The sequence below is a fragment of the Fistularia commersonii genome, chromosome 23 (genome assembly GCF_037954325.1).
Source record: "Fistularia commersonii isolate RoL2024-O1a breed Wild chromosome 23, RoL_Fcom_v1.0, whole genome shotgun sequence".
NCBI classification, from domain to species: Eukaryota; Metazoa; Chordata; class Actinopteri; order Syngnathiformes; family Fistulariidae; genus Fistularia; species Fistularia commersonii.
This window is the reverse complement of record NC_141306.1, coordinates 13720121-13747142: the sequence shown is the minus strand read 5'-3', so window position 1 is coordinate 13747142 and position 27022 is coordinate 13720121. Positions and strand designations below refer to the sequence as shown.

The following is a 27022-nucleotide window of genomic DNA, read 5'->3' as shown; positions in this document are numbered from 1 at the left end:
TGAGGAGGTGGAGAAAGTGGACTCCTACAAGTACCTTGGGGTCCACATTGACAGTAAACTGGACTGGACACGTCGGTTCTTCTAGAGGAGGTCGTTTGGTGTCTGTAGCTCCTCAAGACCTTCTACCTGTCTACGGTAGCCTGGGCACTCCTCTTGGGCACAGTGTACTGGTGGGGCGGTGCCAGGACTGGGGAGGTCAACAAGCTCAACAAGATAATGGGGAAAGACCATTCGGTGGTGGGACTGAACCTGGACCACCTTGAATCGGGAGGGTGATGGAACAACCTAGGAGCTATCTTGGGAAATCCTTCCCACCTCCTTGGTATTATCTTAGTTGGTGTCACTCCACTCGCATCATGTTTATTTTGGACATTCTTTCCGTTCTTATCCTTGTTGTCGCTTTGGCTTTCCTCACCCTTGTGGTCTTTTTTTTCTCCATTCTGTCTACTCTTATCCTTGTTCACTCTGCTGTCTATTTATTTGCTATCTCTTAATTCTCTCTATATTTATACTCATTTATTGATAGTCATTGTTGCGCTGCTGTGACAAAAGAATCCCCCCGATGGGGATCAATAAAGTTTCTTATATTGGGAAACTCCCCGTAGGATAAAGGGCTTAAACATCTTCAAGTGAAGAAAGTCCAGTTGCCAAGATAAGATTTAAACAAGACTCTGACCTGGATGACTAAGAACCTCCACAGACGTATTAGATGATAGTTTTGTTTTATTTGTAGATTTTTATAAAGCGTTTGACTCGATAAATCAACAATTTATGTTCAAAATTATACATAATTTAAGATAAGGGTGTCCGCTTAGTCCCTTTTTCATTATTCTAGACAATCCGCCTATCAAAAAAGGATTGTTTAATGGCGTTGCGGCATTTGGATGAGAATTTAAGTGATCACAACTTGCAGACCACAACATTTTTTGTGTATACTCCACATGTAGCTTGTCGGTTGTTATATATTGTAGAGTTTTAGTCAAGGAAAAACCCGGGCGACAATAAAATGTCTGTTTAATGAGCTCAGAGTTTAGTGAACTCTTGCCACTCAATTCCAATTTTTTCAGGTGTCAATAAAAACAAGATAAAAAATGAAACAGAAACAAAACAAAAAACAACAGTCTCTGCAACCATACAGGAAGCGTTCAGGGCAGCGTGTCTCCAGGACGGTCCGGGGTTAAGATGGGTCGTACATCGGGTTGTTGAAGTTTCCGAGACTGTCTTGGTTTTCGAGGAGAGCGTCATAGGTTGATAGACTGGTTTGTCGGAAAAAGAGAGGAAGAAGAGATAGAGGTCAGAAACGCAAGTTTAGCCTTACTTCAAGCTGTGCAGTTAGCTAATAAGCTAATATCATTTGACAGAAATCTGCTACCGCTATGTATTTATCAGCTTCTGTAGCTTCTTCCAGCTCTTTACTCACCGTCTCTTCATGTAGAACAGCCCGAACAACACCATCAGTGTCAGCGCGATGAAAGTGAGCACCAGCGCCGCAACAATTCCTGGGGCAACAACACCAAAAAACAAAAATAACGTTGTCAGTTTGGACGGGAGTAGTTTGGCATGGGGGAGTGCTGCTGAGACCTTGAGTCGTTGCTGTGATGAGGTCTACTTTTGGGATCCGATTTGTGGGGATTGCAAAATTTAGACCTTTAGATCGGACGCCAACCTGGTTCGGGATTAATTGGCGGCTGGATAAGTTCTTAACCCGGTTCTTGTTCTAGTGGTAGAGTCGTATCGGTTCCATGTAAGGCTTGTGTTGGAATGAATCCTGTTTTGGCGCTCTCCTCACTCCGGCAGGACCAGAGCATCACATTCCTCCCAGCCGACAAAGGGAGATGTTCAGTAGTTCTGGATAAAAAGGGTCACCAAGCAAAGATGGACAATCCCCAACAACGTATAGACCAGGGGTCGGCAACCCGTAACACCCAAAGAGCCATTTGGACCCGGTTTCCTCGGAAAAGAAAACACTGGGAGCCGCGATTACTTACTTAAAATAAAGGTACCACTGTATATATTGCTTTTTATTACCTTTACACTTCGTATAAACAAGTGTGTAGTGTGTTGCTTCTGAAATTCATAAAGTATTACGGAGAAAATTAAATTTTATTTATGTAATGAAGTCATTTTGAGCTTTGGGCTTTCAGAGCGTTTAGCGGAGCCTTGACCTGAATTTTAAAAATAAATCGGTAAAAAAATCACCGTGTCAGTAAACAATAAAAAATAAATATTTGCAAAATAGCTTCATAAATATTTATTTTACCTGATTTATCTGCAAATCGTGACTTTACCTCCTGGCGGGTATACCGGCTTCCGCGATTTTGACATTATTTTGAGCGGCGAAAAAAATAAATATAATTTCATTTAATATTTCAAGATCACCAAAATTTTCAGACTTAGAACTAAAAGTTAAAAAAAGGAATTAACACAAATGAAATACACCTCAAATAAATATTTATAATTTATTTTGCCAAGACACTCGGAGCCGCGGGTTGCCGACCCCTGGTTTAGACAAACCACTTTATTATCTACTGTACCCGGAAGAAACATCGGATGGGATCACAGAAGTGAGGGAACTCCTTGTTCATAAACAGAACAAAACTCTCCCGGGATCACATCTGCACCCGACTGGACTGATGTCTAGAGACACTCTATTTCCGATTCAGCTGTTTCTATCGGCAGAAACATGAATGCTCCACAGGCTTGTCCTGTATCCCCAATAGTGGCAAACTTATTCATGGAAGGGGTTGAGAGCAAGGGGAATACCGCCAAGTCACTGGTTCAGGTTCAGGTATGTAGACGACACATGGGTCAAGATCAAGGAGATCAAGGATCAAGGCGAATGAGATGGAAAGCGTCACCTCTCACCTCAACACATCAAATTCACAACGGTGGACGTCACAGCTTGGAATGGTTGGAATGGGTGGAGAAAAGTGTCAGGGGTACCAAGAGATAGAAGAACATCAGCCAGAATAAAAGGAAAGGTGTACATGTCAGTGGTGAGACCAGCGATGATGTTTGGACTAGAAACTGTTACAATGACCAAAAGACAGCAGGCAGAACTAGAGGTTGCAGAGATGAAGATGTTGAGGCTCTCTTTGGGAGTGACCAGGATGGAGAGGATCAGGAATGAGTCTATCAGAGGAACAGCACATGTTAGATGTTTTGGAGAGAAGGTCAGAGAAGCCAGACTGAGATGGTTGGGTCATGGACAGAGAAGGGATTGAGAATATATTGGTAGACGGATGCTGGAATTGGAGCTGCCAGGCAAGAGGTCTGGAGGAAGACCAAAGAGAAGATTTATGGACGTAGTGAGAGAAGATATAAAGGTAGTTGGTGTGAGAGAGGAGGATCCAGAGAATAGGGTTGGATGGAGAAAGTTGACTCGCTGTGGCGACTCCTGAAGGGAAAAGCCCAAAGGAGAAGAAGGATCTGTCACAGGGGTGCAGGACATGTATGACTGAGACAAAGTGACGATTGAGATGTTTTGGACATGAACAAAGGAGTGTTCATGTCCAAACCATGGTGAAGATCTGGGTAGAAGGTTGCTGAAGGTGAAGCTGCCAGGCAAGAGGTCTGGAGGAAGACCAAAGAGAAGATTTATGGACGTAGTGAGAGAGGATATGAAGGTAGTTGGTGTGAGAGAGGAGGATACAGAGAATAGGGTTAGATGGAGAAAGTCGACTCGCTGTGGCGACACCTGACGGGAAAAGCCGAAAGAGGAAGAAGAAGAAGAAGAGGATGTCACTGCTGACCATTATTGGACTGCTGTGTTCACATCCAAAAGGACAGGAGGCTGGACGTCAAGATTTACAGGAAACCAACACACACATGACCGATATTTACTTTTCGACTCTTACCGCCCCCTTGAGCGCAAACTGGGGGTAATCGGAACTCTACACCTCTGGGCCAAGAACATCCCATCGATCGCCGAAGGCAGGAAGACCGAGGTACAGCGCATGAGATCCTGTGGCTACCCTGACTGGGCCTTCACCAAATCAGAAATCACCAAATCAGAACATAGAACAGGAGGAAGAACAACAACAAACAAAAGAACATCATCATACTATATGTTACCGGTGTTTCGGAGAAACTCAGAAGGGTGTTCAACAGACACCATCGACCTGTACATTTCAAACCCAATAACACCCTGGGACAACAACTGGTCCACCTCCAAGGACAAAACACCCAGGCATAAGATGAAGAGTGTGGTGTATGCTGTCATGCTGTGTGGAGGCGGCGGCCTCAGCAGCGAGGTTCAGATCTCCATCTACCTGCCCCTTGAAGGGAAACCCTAGGTGTTCCCAGGCCAGCTTCGAGACAAAGTCCCTCCAGGACACTTCACACTGGAAGGCACCTCGGAGCCTCCTTATATGGCTCTCCTGAGCCAAAGATTCTCACTCTATCTTCAAGGAAGGCCTGAGTAGAAAACTCTTGTATTGGGTGATATGGTCCGTTGGGTCACCAGCCACAGTTGGGGACCAGTGACAATGATGGGAACGTAGATCAACCAGTAAAATTGAGAGCTCCGCCTTTCAGCTCAGCTTCTTCCCCATCTCGATTGTCCGATGCAAAGCCCGCCGTACTGCTGACCCATCTTCCATCTGGTCTTTTTCGACATGCAACAAATAAACTCCCTGTCAAGGATTTGTTTGCAGAAATGGTGCAAAGTCCACAGGAGAGGTTCAAGGAAGCGGCTGTAGATTTACACAAGAAGAAGGAGTAGTACCTCTAATGTTCTTTTACTTCAACGAGCAGAGTCCGCTTACTTCTTTACTACTTTGGAATAATTCCAAATTAAGTTTCCGTTTTGCTCTTTGCTCTTCCGTCTTTCTAGGAAGCCTCTGACAGAGGCCCCCTGTCGTTGCAATGGTGTCATTTTTATGTTGAAGCAAGACACCTTGCCAGAAAACAACCCCGACCGCCCCGAAATAAGTGGGCTTATTATGCAATAGCATTTCAAATCATTTCTTATTTATTCGGAACTGTCCTGCCTCTCTAAAGAGCACCTTCTGAATGAGGAAATTCGGAAATACTACTCTCCAGAACCTGTCTGTAAAGGTTGGCACAGGGGAGCAGGGAGATGATCTCGGCAAGTGCCTTTTCTCCTCGGACCAGCTTCCAATCTGACAGAAGAGGATCCAGAGGAGAGGGTGGTAGAGGCAAGTGGTTGGACGATTGGCCGTGGCGACACCTGAGGGTACCGGTTAGCAGCAACAAGAAGAGGAACAATGTAGTGCAAAGAGTTTGAACCCTGAACAACTACCAGATCGGGTTAGCTGAAAAAATACGATCTGGATGAGTATCAGGTGAGGCTGTGGCTCAGCTGGTAGACTGGGTATCACTCTTATCCAAGGGTAAGGAGTTTGATCCTTGGCTCCTCTTTGTGCCCAAATGTCTTTGGTCAAGATACTGAACCCCCAGTTGCTTCTGACGGTCTGGTTGGTGACTTGCAAGGCACTTTTGCTGCCATCAGCTTTGGTGAGTCGCTTCAGTCCAGTGTGATGAAAGGGCTTTACAAGTAGAGAGCAGCTGGAAACCAAGTCTGTTAACCTACAGCCTGTGTTTGCTAACTTGGCAAAGGATCCATATTTAACCCTTGTGTTGTCTTGTGGGTCAAAATTGACCCACTACTGTGTTTAGCTGTAGAAAAAACACCTTAAGCTATTTTTTTCCAACTTGAAATTTTATGACCCCATGATTAGAAAAAGTGATACTTCTTTTTTGTTTTTGGTTCCATGTGGGCTGTAAACCGCTAGGGTACAAAGATTGTCTTATGGGTCATTTTTGACCCGTAGGACAAGGGGGGTAAACACAATGTTAAGATCGCAAGAGGGTTAACCCATATACGGTCATTTTTCCTTCTGCTATAAGTGTATAATGGCATAACTGTTAACTGTATATGTCTATAATCTAATAAAAATAAGGAAAAAAAGTTTAATTTCCTGAAATGTAAGGATTAATCTTTTAAAAGAATAGCTCTTCAGTGGGTGCGTGGTCTATCGGACCGTAACGGCACATTTGTTAAAATACAGCATGTTAAATATTTCTCCATCTTAACAATGAATGGAGTCAGAGTACCTGGATTCGGGCTCCTGGTCTGATCCACCATCTTGTTCGTTGACATCTGCTGCGTGGATCCTGTGCTAGTCATACGGGTCATCTCTGTTGTTGCACCATTTGCGCTCGTGGATGGATTTATACTGCTGCCATTTTCAGAAGCAGTAGTCCTTGTCATGATAGAAGTGGTTCCATCGGGGGGTTGTACAGATGTAGTTGCACCAGAAGTATGTACCGATGTGGGTGCACCACTTGTATGTCTGGATATTAGTGCATTTGTTGATGTTATAGAGTTAGGCGCACCAGAGGTATGTGTGGATGAGGGTACACCACTTGTATGTCCTGATATTGGTGCATTTGTTGATGTTATAGAGTTAGGCGCACCAGAAGTATGTGCCGATGTGGGTGCACGACTTGTATGTCCTGATATTGGTGCATTTGTTGACGTTACAGAGTTAGGCGAACCAGAAGTATGTGCCGATGTGGGTGCACGACTTGTATGTCCTGATATTGGTGCATTTGTTGATGTTACAGATGTAGGCGTGGCAGTGGTCTGTACTGATGGTCTTTCGTTAGCATGTAGCGATGTCGTTGCACCAGTTGGAGGTACAGTTGTAAACATGCTATTAGACCCTGATGCAGGCAAGGGTGAAGGGGAACCGTCTGCTGAGTTCAACATCTCACAGCACAGGAGAAGGCCTGAGTGGGAGGGGGAAGTGTATGAATGGTCATGTATAAAGAACAGCAAAAGCATTCAGCAAGACAAACTTCAAGGTTCAAAGTTTCTTAGATGAGTCACCCATCTTCTTTTCTAAACGCTCTTGTTATACATATACTTCTATTTCACATATATTTGGTTTAACTAAACGGTGTGGTGTTCGGGCGCAAGGAAAATAATTACCACAACAGAAGGTGCAGAATCTGTAAGACAATCGGCCTGGCATGGAGCGAATTGGATGTTTTCAAAATGACCTCAGCACAGAAATTACCCTACTTTTCGTTATGTTTACAACGGCAATAACTCATAAACTTTGCCTGGTTCATGCGATGATATGCTAAGATACCGTAATATAAGATAAGACTTTATTGATCTCAGGACTGGGAAATTGAAAGACAGAATAAACAGTACAGATAGAAACAATATGCATATGAATAAAGGATATAGATACAGTTAAACAAAGACTAAATATATATATACAACACATATACAAAATAGAAAATAGGAAAAAAAGGAAACTTGTGCAGAGAACAGTTATTGCACTGACTGGTGAACAGTATGATATGTGAGAAGTATAAATGAAATAATAATAATAATAACAATAATAATAATTAAATTAATTAATTATTGATTAATATTACTTTTTATTATCATTAATATTATTATTATTATTATTGTATATTAATATTATTACTACCCTCCTACCTCCATCTCTGCCTCCCACTCTCAATATTTATATTCATTTATTTATTGTTTATAATAATAATAATAATAATAATAATAATAATAATAATAATAATCATCATCATCATTATTATTAGTATTGTTGTTGTTGTTGTTGTTGTTATTATTGATAATATTATTAATAATATTATCATTATAAATAAATATAAATATAAATATAAATATAAATATAAATATAAATATAAATATAAATATAAATATAAATATAAATATTGAGAGCGGGAGATAGAGATGGTATGGGGGGTAGTGCAAAAAAATGGGAACAGCATCAACTGCTACAGTCAAAGAAATGTTTGTGTATTTTCTTGTGTTGTTCTGAAAGATATGATATAGCAGAGTATAACACTGGGCGATTGAATGTCTTCCAAGTATTCCACGTTAGTTTAGGGACCCACTGTTGCAAAGTTTCTTTGCTTTGACTTTGTGACACACTTTCATGCCTCGGTAACAGTTGTTACAAAAGACGACGGCAGCAACGACTCAGAGAGTGCAGGAAACCACGAAACCTGTATCACTGATTTTCTCAAGAGTGATAAGGGGGTCAAAAAAAAGAAGATTAGCTCAGCGTGCACAACCAGCTCGACGTTGAGAGAATCAGTAATAATCTGGTTTTCCTGTTCCGGACGGTTTCCGATGATGGCAGAAACTGCTGCCATCCCCTCGAGGTTCCTTAGTTATGGTTTAACTTTCTCAGACCTTTTATTTCAGGGGGAAGGTCGGGGCCTAAATCAGAAATAAAAAGGAATCATTCGCTGTAAAGGCTAATATGAAATGAAAGTGGTTAATACTGCGCCTTTAAACGCGATCCAGCTCATTCTTGCTCATACATAACTATAGTTATATATAACTCTGTGTGTGTGTGTGTGTGTGTGTGTAAAACGAAATGCATAACTCGACTTGCTAATGTATCAGAGAAGTCAGAACGGACACAGAGCCACCATTGATCGACGGCGATCAATGATTCAGAGAGTCTGAAGTGAGTCACGGTCTTTCAGCTTCTTTGACCCCTTCGATTTGAAAGGTTTATCCCCCAAAGAAGTTGCACGTGCACGGATAAGTTGATCCAGTTGTGACTCGAAGGAAGCGGACACACTCCTAATCGTTTTCAAGCGCGGCGTTGGTGTGATTTTATGGGTGTGTATTTGATGAATGTTTGACCATCAGCTCCAACTTTCCAATGTAAATCAAAATGTAAATCCACATTTAGATAAATAAAAGTTTACTCACATGTTATCAGCGCTCCCCGGTTGATCTTTGTCATCATCTTGAGAGGAAACCGTGCCGCTGTAGTTCCTGGTGAACGGATCTGTAGCTTCTGCCTGTGACTGCGGCCGGCTTATCATTTGAGGCTTCAGGGGGTGGAGGTCGGAGGAGTGGCCATGTATTTTTATGATAGGATACTAATCTTTAACGTCTAAACTTTAACAGGAAGTAAGATAAATGGACTGGTATTTAATTTTATTGCTAGTTTTATTAGAATACTGAATTCTTCCTGCAACCAGTTTAGATTTAATTCTCATTTGAACCCTGGTTCGTATCCTGACGGTTGTGCACGTTGATTTGCTTCTGTACCACAAAGCTATTTTTAATTAAAAAAAAAAACAACGACTCATTTCAAAACCGGCCGCGATGACAGCAATCCGGTATTTGGAAAAACTGTCTTGAGTAGTCCTCTGAATTCAGTGTTGAAAATATTTGCTGTATATTTAACTGTAATCTTCCCCAAAAGTGTTGTCTTTTGAAAATAAATGCATATATTTTGGCTGTCTTGAGTGAATTTTTAAAAATGATAATAATTATCATTATCATGATAATAAAAATACCAATAAGAATAAAATTAATAATAATTGTAACTCTTATTATTATTATATTCTTCTTCTTTTTCTTCTTATATATTATTAAATGTATTATATTTTGCTCAATATGTGTATATAATACACATATATTTTGGCTGTCTTGAGTCAATGTTTAAAAATAATAATAATTATCATTATCATGATAATAAAAATACCAATAAGAATAAAATCAATAATAATTGTAACTCTTATTATTATTATATTCTTCTTCTTTTTCTTCTTATATATTATTAAATGTATTATATTTTGCTCAATATGTGTATATAATATATTATTATAAATATGATAATATTAACAATGACATATGTAATAATAATAATAATATTAATGATGATACTACTACTACTACTACTGATAACAATAACAATAATAATAATACCTCAGATGGACATGTTGGCAGGCAATAGAGGGGATGAAGAAGTGATGGGCAGGTTTGATATCCAGGATAGGAATCCAGAGGGACAGATGGTGGTAGACTGTGGTGAATCCTATTTTTTCCAGAAAAGACAGGAACATAGGGTGAATTATAGGAGTGGAGGTCTACATTACATTACATTACATTACATTACATTACATTACATTGCATTTGGCAGACGCTTTTATCCAAAGCGACTTACAATAGAGGACATAGGGACTGCAAATACACTTGCAAATACACGATTACACCCAAATACACGAGGTCTACACCCCTGAGCCCCACCACCCCATCATCCGTACTGTTTAAACTTCAGAGAAAGATCCAAACTTGGAGCCCCAAATATAGAGACTAAAATGGGGTGAACCTCCTGATGCACTTGGGATGTCCTTACATAGCATCAGTCGTGAACATGATGAGACATGATTCTCCATGTAGAATGATATTTACAGATGGCATTGTGATCTGTAGTGAGAGCAGGGAACATGCTGAGGAAAATCCAAAGGAATTGGAGCTGCCAGACAGACAGGAGGTCTGGAGGGAGACCAAAGAGAAGATTTATGGACAAAGTGAGAGGGATATGAAGGTAGTGGGTGTGAGAGAGGAGGAAGCCGAGAATAGGGTTAAATGGAGAACGTTTATTGACTGTGGAGACCCCTGAAGGGAAAAGCCAAAGGACAAGCTGCTAAAAATGTGTTATTAGTAGTAGTAATAATAGTAGTAGTAGTAGTAGTAGACTCAAGAATATGAATAAGAATAAGAATAAGAACAACTTTATTTATAGGTAATTGTGGCCGGCAGACTCCAGAATCCTTTCCAGCTCGCCACATTATCATAAGACAACATTATTATCCATTCATCCTTTATCTACCGCTTATCCTACTTGGGTTATTGGCATTACTACTTTTGTTGTTGTTGTTCTTATTCTTATTAGTATCCCTATGACAACAACAACAACAACAACAACAACAACAACAACAACAACAACAATGATAATAATAAGAGTAATAATAATAATAAGAGTAATAATAATAATAATAATAATAATAACTTGTTAAACTTTATCATTAAAATTCCGTGTTGGACTGCTGCTGCTTCCTGGTGCACGCTGGCGCTCGTCCAATCAGAGAGGCCGATTTAGTCACATGTTTGATGGGTTGCCAGTCCCTCAGATAAAACCCACATTGAGGTATTATCAGTATTAGTTGTAAATGTATTTAACAGTAAGATGTTCACAGAGTCAATATTAATCGATTACTTGCTTTACAGTTATTATTTTTATTTTTGATTATTTGTGATTTGTATTATTTCGGAATTTGATACGTAAATAATCACGCAAGCGCGCCTCTTTAAACCGGAAGTAGACGCATGATATTGTTACCGTCAGCCCACTCGTGTTTTAGCGTTTTGTTTCCTCTTAGAAGCAAAACAGACACCGTTGAACGGAGACGCCAGACAACTCAGCTGTCGTCAGCCGCCGACTTCTATTTGAAAGCGAACAGCGAGATGAGCTAAGAGAGAGGAGACACATCCCGAACATGGACGTCAAAGAAAAAACCCGCTTCGACCCAAAAGGTACGCGGTTCAACCGACTTTAACGCAATCTTGCAGAATCACTTTTAACGCCGATGGGTTCGGCATGAATTGATAAACAGAAAACATGTTGAATGGTGTTTCCTAACTCCAACCAGGGGTTCTCTGATAAAGGGTTATCAGTAAAGGTTTAGTTTTGTCAATGGAGTTCGGCTCAATCAACGCCACACGCTTTAATCACAATGTCAGCTGTTACGTTACGTGACAGAGTTCCGGATGGTTCCTCTGCAGGTTCTGCAGGCTTGGGAAACAATGCATGAACAAAGTGCACATCAGCAATCCAGCCTGTTTTCCCCCCTATTATCCTGCTTAAGATGGATAAATACGAAACCGCTTTCGTTTGTTTTCAGTCGTTGTTTTGTTGCTGAATAGTTGTGGCAAGTTTGTGACACTTTTGGCAACTAAAACACGGTGATAAAACAAAACTACATCGATGTATCCGATATTTTGTTGGGCTTTGCTCTTAAATGACTTTGGCAGTGTTTTATTTTTGAAGAAAAATAAAAATGCGATAACGGCTAACTTTAGTATTTGTATATCTTGGTGTAACCCACGACTCCAAATTTACTTTAAAGAAAATACTGTATTTTTCGGGCTATACGTCGCTCCGGATTATAAGTCGCATTTTTTGGGGGGAAATTTATTTGATAAAATCCAAGACCAAGAATAGACATTTCATCCTGAAAGGCCATTTAAAGTAAAAATAAAATAAGACAAAATAAGATAAGATAAGAACAACTTTATTAATCCCGAAGGAAATTGTTGTGCCAGAGTTACAGAAAATATAACAGTAAAAAATCATAAAAAGAAAAAGGCAGAATTAGAAATAAAAATAAACTATAAACTATAAAGTGTCACAGTGAAACTATAAAGTGTCTTAGTAAACAAGTGATAAAACTATAAGTGTCTTAGTAACAAGTGAGGTAAGGAGTGCAAAATAGTATGATAAAAGGAAAAATCGTAGTGTAGCTGTTATGAAATGAAATATTGCACAGTTCTGAATATTGCACCGTGAAATTAAATATTGCACGTTTTTTGTTTTATAGACAACAACATGCTGAATAAGTATAGCCTATATGACGCATAAACAGCGAACCGAGAACGTGCCTGCTAGGCTATGCTAACGTAGCATATTACGGTAAGAGTCATTCAAATAACGATAGCATATAGCACATGCTACATCCAAACAATCGTGTCACTCTTAATCACGAAATCCAATGAAATCTTCTTCTTCGGTTCCAATTATTCCAGCCTTTCTGGATCCCGACAGGATGGTTATCTTGTTTTGATAGAGAGGCTTTTGCGTTACATGAAGCGGTAACATCAGGAAGTTCCTCCTGCAAAGTCATTTCTGTTCATCTCCTAGGCAACAACCTGGGTGTGAAGACGCAACTGTCCTGTTGACAACCAAGTTGTTCAAGCACCAAGTGTGACCTCGTTCCTCTAGCCGTGGCCAGCTAGCTTTTAGCCTAGCTTTTAGCCTGCGATTAGCTTTTTTAGCTTCCTTCATTTCAATAAGAGTAACCTCCGCTTTTCGCCAGTCACTTGCAAGTTTCTCACTAACTTCAAACTTTCTTTCTGCTGCTCGATTGCCGTTTTCCGCCCCATATTTCACCACTTCCCGCTTGTAACCCGCAGAATATGATTTTCTTTTCTGTGCCATTTTTGTTCAGCCCTTCTCAGATGTTTTTATAAGTTACCGCGAATGTTGAAATGATCAATTGTCATAGGTACAGAAGTAGCTGGTAGCATCTTTTTTCACAACACACTTCCGCCATGATCTGAAAAATACGGTAATTCATCCACTATCTTCTCTGCGTAGCCTGAACTCAGGGTTGCAGAAGGCCGAAGCCTATCCTTGGTCTCTTTCGTCCTGAACCGGTGGATCACAGGGACATTTTGAGAGACTTGCAACCATTTCCCCTCTCATTCTCACATCATATAGAGGCAAAAGAAATATAATAAATATAAAATTCACTCTCTCGTTCACACATAATGTCAATAAATGCAGCCGTTCCGTCTTTAATTTACACGTCATATCGTGAAATACAACCGTAAACTCATTCATTCACAAGTCCTTGTCGAGACGATGTGTCACGTAGACGTGCAACATTCATTTCCTCGTTCAAATTTCAGACGTACGACAAATTCACCCTCACACAAAACTCTTCTCTCCCTAATTAAAACATTATAAAGTTCAACAGTCAAAACGCTGAAATCGGATTCTCATCATTGTTACACTTGGTGTTAGCGAGAGCAATTTGTTTTTGAAAACTTTCTCCCATTTTCGCATGAATGAGGATGCAGGATTTCATTAATTTGTCAACAATTGCATTTCTTCTTTGTTTTTTCATATTGTATCAGTATTCCTGCACATTAGTGTATCTTAATTAATGATCCTCTTGAAGTCTGTTGAACTGATTTGACAGCGTAGAGGCTGTTTTTAACGTTAATGAATGAATTAACGGTTCATTTCTGAATGCCTTTTTCAGTTCTATTACAAAATAGATTATATTTTACAAAAAGCGAATCTGTCTTTTGTATCATTGGTTATTACTTGATACATAAAAAAGATACATATTAATAAAATGAAGGGTAAAAAAATTAAATAGACTGATCTAAAGAAATTAAATGTATTACTTGATGATCACCCATCATGTTTTATATTCCATTCTCCAAAGCTAGTTTTAGCGGCCTTGTCTTGTTAGCGGTGCACACTTATTAGCCTCTTAAAGCTTTAAAAGATAAAAATATGAATAAAACAAGGTTTAAAAAATTAAATATATTGATCTAAAGAAATTAAATGTATTACTTGACTTGTTAGCGGTGCAGAATTACCGTATTTTCACGACCATAAGGCGCACCGTAGTAAAAGGCGCAGTCTCACTTATGTGTGCCATTATTGTATTTAACACACATATAAGGCGCGCCTGATTATAAGGCGCGGGTTTTATATACAATCCATGCCCACACTTCCCCTTTAACGTTCTCATGGTGTCCTCTACTACGTCTGCCTTACAACAACAACAACACACAAGCATACAAGTGTGCGTATTTAAAAATAGAGCGAGAGCAAAACTGAGTTTGGTTTTCACATTTTTTTACCGGTAATCGTCATCAATCGAACCCGTGGAAGTCCTCGTCCTCTGTTTCTGATTTGAACAGCTGCGCTAAATCTCCATCCAACATGCCAGGTTCAACTTTCTTCACTGTCAGAGTCGCTTTCAGTGCCGTTTAGCACCTCCGAAATGATGCCGGCTTTTGCGAAAGCTCGAACCCCAGTGCCGGCAGACACGTTAGCCCGAGCGTCTACCATCCACTCGCTGCCTTCCACTCTTAGTGAAACTGTGGTCTCCAAGAAGACTCTTGTACCCCGTTGTGTGTCTCGCTACCGTGCTGGTCCCCTTCTTCTGCACAGTGACTCACCTGGATGTCGAAAGTGAGCGGCACCTCATCCATGTTGGTGACGTGGCTGGATGTGTTTGTCGGCCATGTTTTTAGGGTTTTTAAAACAACAATGTTCTCAATAACGCACATACCTGTTCTTTTATATGCAATCAACCCCTACACTTTAACGTTCTCATGGTGTTCTCTTGTACGTCCGCCTTACAACAACACACACTGCACTACAGGGCGCGCCGCACATTTTGGAGAAAATCTGAGACTTTTATGTGCGCCTTAAAGTCTTGAAACTACTTTAGCTCAATGTTGTGTGGTTTTAATGAGTACGTGTTGCATTTAGAGCACCAGCACCTGCGCTACAACCCTCTGAGGGACACCTGGGTCCTGGTCTCAGCTCACCGCATGAAGAGACCCTGGGCCGGCCAGGTGGAGAAGCCTCCAGAGGAGCACGTGGCCAGATGCGACCCCAACAATCCCCTCTGTCCGGGGAACACCAGAGCAAACGGAGAGGTGAGGAGCTCCTCGGTTCTTCTGTCGCCGATTTTTTATTTTTTAAATAAGTTGGAAAAAAAAAACAACACCTTCCCATCATGTTCACCTGACTTTAACTTCAGGAGAACCCTGAGGAACCCCACGCAGACACATAGAGACTCCACACAGGAAGCCTCCCTGTGGGAACCAACCAGGGAGCTTCTTGCTGTGAGGTGAAGCGCTAACAGCCGCGCCACCATGTCACCTTTAAGTGTTATTTTCATTGAAATACAGTGATCCCTCGCTATAACGCGGTTTACTTTTCACGCTTTCGCTACTTCTCGGATTTGCATCGTGCATAGTGTTCTGCATTCTGATTGGCTAATACATCACTCCACTTCTTCTCTACCTGTGCGTCAATAACGTTGCAGTTTAATATGGACACGTACGTAAAACAGCTTGACAAATTTACATGACGAACGTGCAAATTCTCTGGCAATTTCGAGTTTCTCTAAAACCCATCATGTTGACAAAACGCTCTGGAGCGACAAAAGGCCCCAAAAGGCAGCGGAAGATGCTATCTATGGCAGATAAAGTTAAACTTCTGGACATGCTAAGGGAAGCTAAAAGCTATGCGGCTGTAGGTCGGCATTACGGAATGAATGAATCTTCCGTTCGTTCCATAAAGAAGGAAGAAAAAAACATAAGGACGACAGCAACAATGTATAATAGAGTATTTAATTGTATAATAATTGTAAAAAAAAAAAAAAAACGGATTTAGCCTATCACGGGTTCTTTTTGGAACGTAACCCCTGCGAAAAACAAGGATATACTGTATTTTGTTGACATATTTTCCAGATGTTCCTTTATGCACCAGCTGAGGGCGCTCATGTACCACCACATCCTGAGGAACCCAACACTAATTCTGCATCATTATTCAAACATGCAAAGCTGCATATTTCACATGAAACAGAGATTTCATATTTGCCTTCTGGCCAAAATTTGCACATATATGGCCGAATAATTGCGTATCACTAAAATAATTGCAGATGTCCAGCACGGCTTGTCCAAGTTCTGGCCCCCAGCGGCCAGGTGGGTTCTCCTCGGGTTCTCCGAGACGCCATCCAGGCCTGAATGAGTGAACGTTTGACCAGACGAAGCTGTGTTTTTATTAGGGGGGATATTTAGGTTATTATCGTCCATAATAGTTTGAAGAATAAACTGAAACGTTCCCGGTGGGTCGTGTTGTCGACATGAACCGCCCTTTTATTAACTGGACCAAAGCACGCTGCAGGGAAGCGTTGGATTAATCAACACACACACACACACACACACACACACTCGTCGTCAACATATGTGGATGTTGATTCCCGTCCTCGTCTCTCCGTCTCCGCAGGTGAACCCCGACTATAAAAGCACTTTTGTTTTTGAAAATGACTTTCCAGCGCTGCAGCCAGATGCTCCAGATCCTGGTCAGAGCCTTTATTTTATTTTATTTTTTCTTAATATGCATACAAATATACAGGACTGTCTGAGTTCTTTATCTTCTGTAATGCGATTAAAAAAACAAAATTACTTTTTCATGATATTCTAATATTTTGAGATAGGATTTTTGAGTTTTCTTAAGCTGTAAGCCATAATTAGCAATTTTTCAAATAATAAAAGGCTTGCAATATTTCAGTTGATTTGGAATGAATCCAGAATGTATGATATTTTTGTTTTTGTAATTGCATTACGGAAGATAAAGAACTTCATCACAATATTCTAATTTTCCGAGAGTATAAGAGCGCGTGTCTTATCAGGCCCAAATTTTTCCGCCATCGATCATTTCACGCCGGTGTTTTTCTTTCCTGCAGGTCCGGATCAACACCCGCTGTTTCAGTCCAGAACGGCCCGGGGCGTCTGGTAAGAGCGAAGCCTCAGCCGTCTCCCGAACGAGACGATGCTCGTATCGGCGTTTGTATGAGTTGTCGCTGAAAAAAAAACAACAAAAAAACACTCGAATCGTGGATGAATCAGATCCAGATCCGGGTCAGAACTGTGCAAATCATTTGACCTGCAGTTCCATATCTCGCCAGTAGGGGGCAGTGTTTCCCAGCCTCCGCGGCCACAAAATCTCTTGTTTTATTTTGTGAAATGACGTTAAAAAGCCGAAGACGTCACCGCGGGACGTTGCATATTCTTGTTGTTTCTGGTGCGGGAGGTTGTTCTTGACGTCCTAAGGATGTTCGGCTGAATTAATAACGTGTTCGGGTGTGTGTGTGTGTGTGTGTGTGTGTGTGTGTGTTTGCTCTCCTGGACACACAGTTTATCCACCTTCCTTCTCTGCTTCAGGTCGAACAACTTGCTACCTTTTCCTGTCATCGTCCCGATATTCAAAATCCGTCTTCAACCCGCAGTAACCCAATTTCCACTGGTGCTCTTTAGATAATTATAATAATAATGATAATAATAATTGTATTTTTATTATTATTATGACATATGTCATTGTTCATATTATTATATTTAATGATAACAGAGCAAAACATGAATAATAATAAGAAGAATGACTGTTATTATTAATGTTATTCTTCTTCTTAATTTTATTTTCATGATTATAATTGTTATAAATGGAGGCGAGACATATAGAACTTATTTTCATAAGACAAGACCTTTGAGGAAGATTGCAGTAAAAACTGTTTTATCCTAATGGGGTTCTATATATTTATGGTTATGTAAATATATTATGTAAATATTTTCAACACTGAATTAGCAGGACCATTCAGACCATTATATATACACATTGAGCATGAATAAATAAATGTATAATTGATAAATGTATTATTAATACATTTAATAATAGATCAGAAGAAGAATATAATAATCAGTAGAATGACTATTATCGTTAATATTATTATCATGATCACATATGTCATTGATAATATTATTATATTTATAATAATTTATCAAATATATACATATTGAGCAAAATATGATACATTTAATAATATATAAGAAGAAAAAGATGAAGAATATAATAGTAAGAAGAATTACAATTATTATTAATGTTATTCTTATCGGTATTTGTATTATCCTAATAATAATGAGTATTATTATTTTTGAAAATTGACTCAAGGCAGACAAAATATATAGCATTTAACACTTTTCAGGAAGAGAACAGTTAAAATCATGCAACACAATCTGTTTTTATCCTAATGGAACTCTATATATTTGTGGTTATGTAAATATATTATGTAAATATTTTCAACACTGAATTAGCAGGACCATTCAGACAGTTTGTCCAAATACTGGATACCAGTCTGCGATCCACCGCTGATTTTTTAAAATAAAAAAACCAACGTGCAAACCAACGTGCACAACCGTCACAATACGAATCAGGGTTCGAATGAGAATTAAATCTAAACTGGCAGCTGGAAGAATTTAGTATTCTAATAAAACTAGCAATAAGATCAAACAGCTGTCCATTTATCTCACTTCCTGTTAAAGTTTAGACGTCAAAAATGTGTATCCCATCATAAAAAAAACATGGCCGCTCCTCCGACCTCCATCACATGCAACCACGTGCACCCCAGTTATTTTAATAACCCAAATTTAATAAAACAAAAAGTGTCGCTGATACTTTGAGTGCATTTTTGCTGATGCCATGGAATTAGCCTTCCGTCAGTGTCATTTCTGACTACTTTATCAAGGTGTTTCCACGTAGAAGGTGCGTCTGGAAAGTATTTATCGATCTTCGCTTTTTCCACATGCTTTCTTATAACCTTATTTTAAAATTCCGCACACGACACCCTGTACTTGCGACGTGAGATGAACGCCATTCGCATAACGATGAAAATACGATTCACAGCGTCCTCAGGCTGGATCGATAATAGACTATAAATCTGAGGAACCCAAACAACAAAAACGGTGACAGCGTTGATGCTAATATGACGGCAACCGCGCTGGTAAATGACACTGTCGCCATGACGACCACCACGAGTCCACAACGGGTCTTGAAAAGTGACCTTTGTACCTGAGATCAACCCAGTCTGTGACTTGTAACCTTTTCTTTTGACGCTTTTGCTTATTTTTATTTTTTTTTAATTTTTTTGTGAAAATGTTTTCTTTTTGCGCGGCGCTCCCTCACATTGTTTGCTTCGCCGGCGCTTTGTTGCGGCGTAGCGACGTTCACCGAGCCAATTAGAGGGCAAACAGAATGGGATGGGGGATTTGGAGGATTTGGGTCACGGGAGACAAAAAAAAAAAAAAAAAAAAGCGATGCGGCGAGGTGAGAATATAAGCTCTGTTCTGATCCACAGTTCACACACACACACACACACACACACACACACACACACATGAATCCGTAGTCCCCTGTTCAGACAATGTCGGCCAAAGAAACCTCCAGCCACCCAATCCTTTTATTTGAAACACCCTTCGACGTAAACAACACTCCCCGCGTTACCATGGCAACCCAAACATCTGGGATGGAACTCCACAACGCCGGCGAACGTCTCGCGTTTTGTTTTTAAGTTTTGGTTTCAGAAGCACCGTTAAAGTTCGAGGTCAGTGATTCTTAAAACGAAAAAGGGGGCGCAGCTGCCGGACGAACCGGTCAAAGAGGAAGGAAGAACTGTTCGATGTGTTGATTCGTTCAATGGATTCATGTCATCTCATCTGGTTTGTATCTGAAGTCTACCGGTATTTTCTTCTTCTTTGCTCCATTCTGGTGTCTCCTGACCTCCTCCATCCATGATCCACCTCTCTGGTCTTCCTTTAGATCCCCCTTCTCGGCATCCTTCTACCCAGATCTTCACCATCCCACTCATGTCCATATAGTGTGACTGTATCTCCAGAACATCTCAACATGTACCTTCCTCTCAATGGACTCATTCCTGATCTTCTCCACGACCCGAGTGTCTTAGCACCGCTTCCACGTCACGGCCGAGAACCCGTGATTAACAATGCGCACGACGGCGCGGCGTTTAGAAAAACATTAAAACTCCCATCGCCGACCTTTTATTTTTTTTTTTTCCCCGGATTTCTGTGGAAACAAGACTGGTCCCTCGGAGGACGGCCCGCACTCTCAGCGCAGTTAATCACAGTTATTAATTAACTGGAAGCCTCGGGGGGGGGTCTTACCTGGCGAGTCCAATTTATCTCCCGCCGCCTCCCTGGCTGAGCGCCCTCTCTTGCCTTTTTAACATTCACATGCAAACGGAGGCGAAGTGAATCTTTCCTCGTGTTTTTTTTTTTTTTTTTTTTTTAATAAAAAGCAGCAACTTCCTGTGTCTGCGGCACATCAAGCTTTCCGTGCAGTCGCGAACAACACCCGCCCACCCCGAGCTGCAGCGTCTCTCCGTGACAGGTTTATATTAGATAACACGTCTCTGCTTTTTGACAGGTAATCATTAAGAGAATGACAGCCGCGCGTTCGCTTTTCGGGGAAAATTATACAGTCTGTCCGAGTTCTTTGTAATTGCGCTCGTCCAACTCGGGACGAAGCTTCGTTTTCGGGTCTTTTTCCGGTTTTGTTTGTCGGACCCTTTACACCAGGGGTGTCAAACATACGTATGACAAAACAAAACTACATCCATGTATCCGATATTTTGTTGGCCTTTGCTTTTAAATGACTTCGGCAGCGTTTTATTTTTGAATGAAAAATAAAAAATGCGATAACTGTGCGGCCGGAGAACAGCTAACTTAAGTATTTTTATATCTTGGTGTAACCCACGACTCCAAATTTACTTTAAAGAAAATACTGTATTTTTCGGATTATACGTCGCTCCGGATTATAAGTCGCACCGGCCAAAAATGCATAATAAAGAAAGTAAAAAAAACATAGTCGCATTTTTTGGGGGAAATTTATTTGATAAAATCCAAGACCAAAAATAGACATTTCATCTTGAAAGGCAATTTAAAGTCAAAATAAAATAGACAACAACATGCTGAATGATTATAGCCTATATGACGCATAAACAACGAACCGAGAACGTGCCTGCTAGGCTATGTTAACATAACATATTACGGTAAGAGTTATTCAAATAACGATAACATATAGCACAGGGGTGTCAAACGTACGGCCTGCGGGCCGGAATCGGTACGCAAGGGGGTTCGAACAGGCCTGCAGGATAATTTGAAAGTAAAAAAATGCATAAAAGACAAGGATTTATCTTTTTTTTAAATTAAATGCAATTCAAGAATTCCCCACTAGGGGGCGCACTATTTATGTCAGAGTGGACGACAAGCCGCATCACTGAGACGGACCAATCAGCAGACGTTATCAATGCACCACCTGCTGCTTGTTATGATGTTGTCTCTACCCTGTTCTCCACCTCATTAGCCAAAATGTCGTTATCAAAACAGAGAAAAGTAGTTAAAGAGTGTCGAATTTTCAAAGAAAAATTGACTACCTATTTATTTACGGAGACGCACGGGAAACCTTCGTGCTCGACGTGTTTGCACCAACTCTCAGTATTTAAGGAATATAACATTCGGCGCAACGACGAGACTCATTAGCAATAAATATGACAGCTTGCAAGGAAACTGAGAAGAGATAAGATCAACCAATCGCTGGCAGGTCTGAGGAAACAGAAGTCAACTTTCACCCATAGCTGAGAAATCAGTGAAGCAGCGCTAAAAGCCAGCTAGCTAATTGTTAGCGAAAATATGCAATATAGTGTTAGTCAGCAGCTTCACTACAAAAGAGTGGTGGTTTTTACTGTTCATGCAACTCCATGCATTTTCAGTGTGTATTGTATGTGTTTGCATGTTTCATGGATGAAGTTTATACATTTACTTTCTTCCTTACACATTTAACAGCACCCTTTTTAGTTTGTAAGGTGTAGGCAGGGATTCAATTCAGATTTCGCACGCACATGTGTTTTAAACTTTATAAGTCTCATTTAATCTTGAAGCGCATTACTATATTTTTCAATACCAATTACTTGTTAAAGTTTTGTGCCTTTGTAGGATCAGTGGGATCACATGATCACGTGATTGCAATGATGTGAATGAGAAAAGTCAATTGCACTTTTGTCAAAGGAAATCTGAAGTTCCTGAAGTCCTTGTACTTCTTTATACCAAAACAGAGGAAAGACATGATATTTTGGTTATTTATTGTTGACTATGCTATTATTTTAATGGTCTGGCCCACTTGACGTCTACCTAGGCTGAATGTGGCCGCCATAAGAAATGAGTTTGACACCCCCTGCTTTACGCGGAAATGAGAAACATTGACTCCGAGGTTTTTGTTTTGACTCGCCAAAACAAAAACAAGCGAATAGACGACGTGCTCCGTGCGGGAACGCCGTCTGGGTTTCCCCGTCTGGACGCTGGGATCGGACTCTCGTCCAATCCGGCGCCAACGGAGTCGTTTCAGGATCCGGACAAACCGCTTTCGTATTCATTTCCGAATGATTCCGGTCTTACAAGGCGTTCGATTCATGAAATCCGAGTGAATGAGAATACATCGGACCTAATACTCATGAAAATTTCATAAATACGACCGTTTAGTTTTTTGCTCCGAGCGCAAACACCAATGTCACGCTCAATAATTGATCGTCCGCGAGCCGCCGCCCGTCGATTGAAATTTCACTTTCTCCGACTGACGGTTGAAGCGGCGTCCCCGGGTATCCGAGGATAGAGAGGCGGGATAACAAAAGCGGCGTTCTTTCAGTCAGACAGAGTGTTTAAAAGCGTTGTCGGCTCGCCTTCTCCCCCCATCGGACGCAACCAACCATATTGTTAGCAAAGTTCCCCGTTCTGGAAATCGGATGCTTTAGTTTTGGCATCGTGATCGCTCTCATAAACCCGCCGTGACGTCTGAAAAACAATATTCCTGGTTGCGGCACGTGCCCGCTAATGTAAGTGCGGTTTAGCCACGCTAGCTCGGATACCTTTGGCTAACTTTTAGCCGGATATCTTTCAACCTCTATTTCTTTGTGGTTAAAACGGAGGCCGGCTCTAAAGCTGGAGTTTTGAGCGTCGCGTTAAAAGCCTCCCTTTTGCATCCAGAGGCATTTTACCCGAACAGTCTGCGCTCTCGTTTCCTCCCGGCGAGATATCAGACGCCTCCATTGTTAGCCTCCAAAACCAGGCGCTAAAACCGTTAGCTCTTCCCGTCAAGACGTGGGTATGTTCATCCCCTCGCACGGCAGTGAAGCAATAATCCCGATTAACTCCCGTCGTGAATATTTGCAAAGTTCTCGTGAGGTTCTGCGGCTTTACGCTCAAACGGCGATCGTGTTCTCGCCGTTTCGGGGGATTCGTCAAAGGTGTCGTCAATTGGGTCTCTCGGATTTTTAGGGACTAAACGCCTAACGTTCCCTTCTCTTTTTCAGCAAAGTCATGTGTTTCCATCCGTGGTCGGACGTCACTCTGCCTCTCATGCAAACCGAAGAGGTCGTCAAGGTGATCGACAAGTGGGCCGAACTGGTGAAGGAACTGGGCGCCACCTACCCCTGGGTCCAGGTTTGACGACATTTGACGATTTTTCTCTTTTTCTGTCTTTTTCTCGAGCCGGCGTGGATGAAGTGATTCTCCGTTGTTACCGAGACAATTGCGAAGTTCTGACGATTTTGTCCTCGGAAAACCCGGGAATCTGCTCTGAAAACAACCGGATTAGCGTTCCTCCTGTCGTACGATATTTTCAGCCGGCCCAGAATTGAAACGGGTTTCTCAGAAATACCTCTGCGTCTTCGTTTTGCCGTTCGACCAATCAGAAGCCTCGACTCCCTCCTCACCCGCGGCTGCAGACCAATCAAATCCATCGTCGAGTCTGCTGACGACGCTACGCTTATTTGCCTGGACAATAGAAGAGCTATTTGGACCCACAGTAAACACAAACACAGCTTATAACCTTATATTTATTTTTATTTTTTGCCTTTATGCTGTGTATCCAAATGCACTGCAAAGTTGGAATTTCACTTTACGGGGAAACACATTTCCACGCTGCGCACGCTTTGAATGTAGAAATAAAATGTGTCGCAATGAACAGCTGCAGAGAAAACCAAATCACATTTCTGCATGCAACAAAACATTTTGAGCTCCAAAAAAAAAAAAAAGGCGTGTGATTGAAGGCCACTTTTAAGAAAAATACTCAATGCCTGTTTGAGTCCTTCTCGTATTTATGAAAGGAAGCCGAACTAAAATTATCCGTATCTCTCTCTCGGTGCTGTCATCCTTTTACTAGCGCGCAGTGTTTATTAAAAGCGATAAAAATATTTTAACGTGTTTTATTTAGATGTTACAAGATCGCCATCAACCTCAAATTTGAAATGACATTTTAAAAAATAATCAAACTAAAGTCAAATGTATTTTAATGAAATACGGAGCCGCGGGTTGCCGACCCCTGACCCGGGTGCACGATGGTCTGGCAAAAAAAAAAACGGATCTTCAACTCTGTAGTCACATGCGTATTTATTCATTGTAAACTTATTCATCGTCTCCATAAACATTTTCTGGGAGAAAGTTAATCCATGCCATACATTCAAAGCTGTGTTTATCATTTGAGGGGAAGAAGACCCTCTCTTTGTTTACGTATAGGCTTGAAAAACCTTTCGTTTTGAGATGGCTTATAGTTACATCCAGGCTAAGATAGCTTATAGTTAGCGCCAGGCTAAGATAGCTTATAGTTAGCGCCAGGCTATTTATGCTGCCATAGGCATATTGGGCTATCCTACGATAGCCTTCTCTCATTCTACTTCTGTTCTCACATCCCTTCATCAGCATCAGTATAGGCTTAAAAAACCTTTCATTTTGAGATAGCTTATAGTTAGCGCCAGGCTGAGATAGTGTATAGTTAGCGCCAAGCTATTTATGCTGCTTTAGGCTTCTTCTGCTGTGGGCTATCCTACGATAGCGTTCTCTTATCTCACCTCTGTTTTCAAGTCCCTTCATCAGCATCAGTATAGGCTTGAAAAACCTTTTGTTTTGAGATCGCTTATAGTTAGCACCAGGCTAAGATAGCTTATAGTTAGCGCCAGGCTATTTATGCTGCCATAGGCTTCTTGGGCTATCCTACGATAGCCTTCTCTCATTCTACCTCTGTTCTCACATCCCTTCATCAGCAACAGTATAGGCTTAAAAAAACCTTTCATTTTGAGATAGCTTATAATTAGCGCCAGGCTGAGATAGCGTATAGTTAGCGCCAGGTTGAGATAGTGTGTAGTTAGCGCCAGGCTATTTATGCTGCTTTAGGCTTCTTCTGCTGTGGGCTATCCTACGATAGCCTTCTCTTATCCCTCTTCTGTTCTCAAGTCCCTTCAGCAGCATCAGTATAGGCTTGAAAAACCTTTCGTTTTGAGATAGCTTATAGTTAGCACCAGGCTAATTACGCTGCCATAGGCCTCTTCTGCTGTGGGCTATGCTACGATAGCCTTCTCTTATCCCTCTTCTGTTCTCAAGTCCCTTCAGCAGCATCAGTATAGGCTTGAAAAACCTTTCGTTTTGAGATAGCTTATAGTTAGCACCAGGCTAATTACGCTGCCATAGGCCTCTTCTGCTGTGGGCTATCCTACGATAGCCTTCTCTTATCCCATTTCTGTTCTCAAGTCCCTTCATCAGCATCAGCATCAGTATAGGCTTGAAAAACCTTTCGTTTTAAGATAGCTTATAGTTAGTGCCCGGCTAAGATAGCTTATAGTTAGTGCCAGGCTAAGATAGCTTATAGTTAGCGCCAGGCTATTTATGCTACCGTAGGCTTCTTCTGCCGTGGGCTTTTTCCCGATAGCCGTCTCTCATCCCACTTCTGTTCTCATGTCCCTTCATCAGCAGCAGTATAGGCTTGAAAAACCCTTTGTTTTGAGATAGCTTATAGTTAGCGCCAGGCTAAGATAGCTTATAGTTAGCACCAGGCTAATTATGCTGCCATAGGCTTCTTCTGCTGTGGGCTACCTCACGATAGCCTTCTCTTATCCCACTTCTGTTCTCACGTCCCTTCATCAGTGCATGATATTAAGATGCGGCTTGATCTGCTGGGGCAGCTATTAGCATGTAAGAGTTAGCGCACTATTACAATTAGCAATAGATTAGCAGAAGTCCGCCCAGGTCGAGCTGGAATCTGTCAGAGGTTCCTGCACGCTTAAAGGCGCTGTTTCCTCAATAACGTCTTTAAATGCTCGCTTCTGAGGGAATGTTGGGTTTCTGCAACTGTGCTCCAGACCTGCTCTGCATGGAAAGCGTCATCAGACAACTGATTCGACTCGACTATATCCCGCTCTTATGCTAAACTGCATCCCATTGGCTTGTACTTGTGCACGTGAAATGACATTTTAGTGGAGAATCTGATACCAAAAGCGAAGTAAATGTGAAAAATGATGCTCCGTGATCAAGCATCCAGCAGAGGGAGCGCTTCATCTCTGCAGCCGCAACATCACCTCGTGGGTCTGCTGACAATTGATTTGACGTCTTCTTTATTTTCCCTTTATTACAATTTCCAGGGTTACGTCTGTTCTTGCTGCCACAGATCAGCAAAGTATACATATATATATATATATATATATAAAAAAAAACAACAAACAAACCAAATGCATTATTTGTTCTTTGTTCTTCTTTTCTCGGTTTCAGATCTTTGAGAATAAAGGGGCCATGATGGGCTGTTCCAATCCGCACCCTCATTGTCAGGTAGGAAACACACACACACACACACACACACACACACACTGCTTTTACGACAGGTGCTTCCAGTTCGCATGTCTTCAGTCGTCGAAGCAAAGACGAGTAGAAAAAGGAAAAAATAAAGGTGATGAGAAGGTTCGGTTAATATGGTATATTAATTCATATATA

General features: G+C 41.1%; 1 protein-coding gene and 1 long non-coding RNA gene across 2 annotated transcripts in view; one reads left to right on the top strand and one right to left on the bottom strand.

Annotated features, from left to right (window-relative positions):
• Positions 1-722: 722 nt before the first annotated feature.
• LOC147221082 (uncharacterized) lies at positions 723-8845 on the bottom strand. Its single transcript, XR_015107953.1, has 4 exons — positions 8747-8845; positions 6079-6756; positions 1421-1499; positions 723-1256 (listed from the first exon to the last, which is right to left on the bottom strand). It is a non-coding gene; the product is annotated as an uncharacterized LOC147221082 (long non-coding RNA).
• Positions 8846-11027: 2182 nt separating this feature from the next.
• The window catches only part of galt (galactose-1-phosphate uridylyltransferase), a 51929-nt gene continuing 35934 nt past the window's right edge, over positions 11028-27022 (top strand). The window contains exons 1-6 of the mRNA XM_086170749.1: positions 11028-11365; positions 15126-15295; positions 16653-16728; positions 17113-17161; positions 23578-23707; positions 26804-26860. Coding sequence (XP_086026875.1) covers positions 11329-11365; positions 15126-15295; positions 16653-16728; positions 17113-17161; positions 23578-23707; positions 26804-26860 — 519 coding nt within the window. The 5' untranslated portion in view covers positions 11028-11328. The remainder of the gene's footprint in view (positions 11366-15125; positions 15296-16652; positions 16729-17112; positions 17162-23577; positions 23708-26803; positions 26861-27022) is intronic.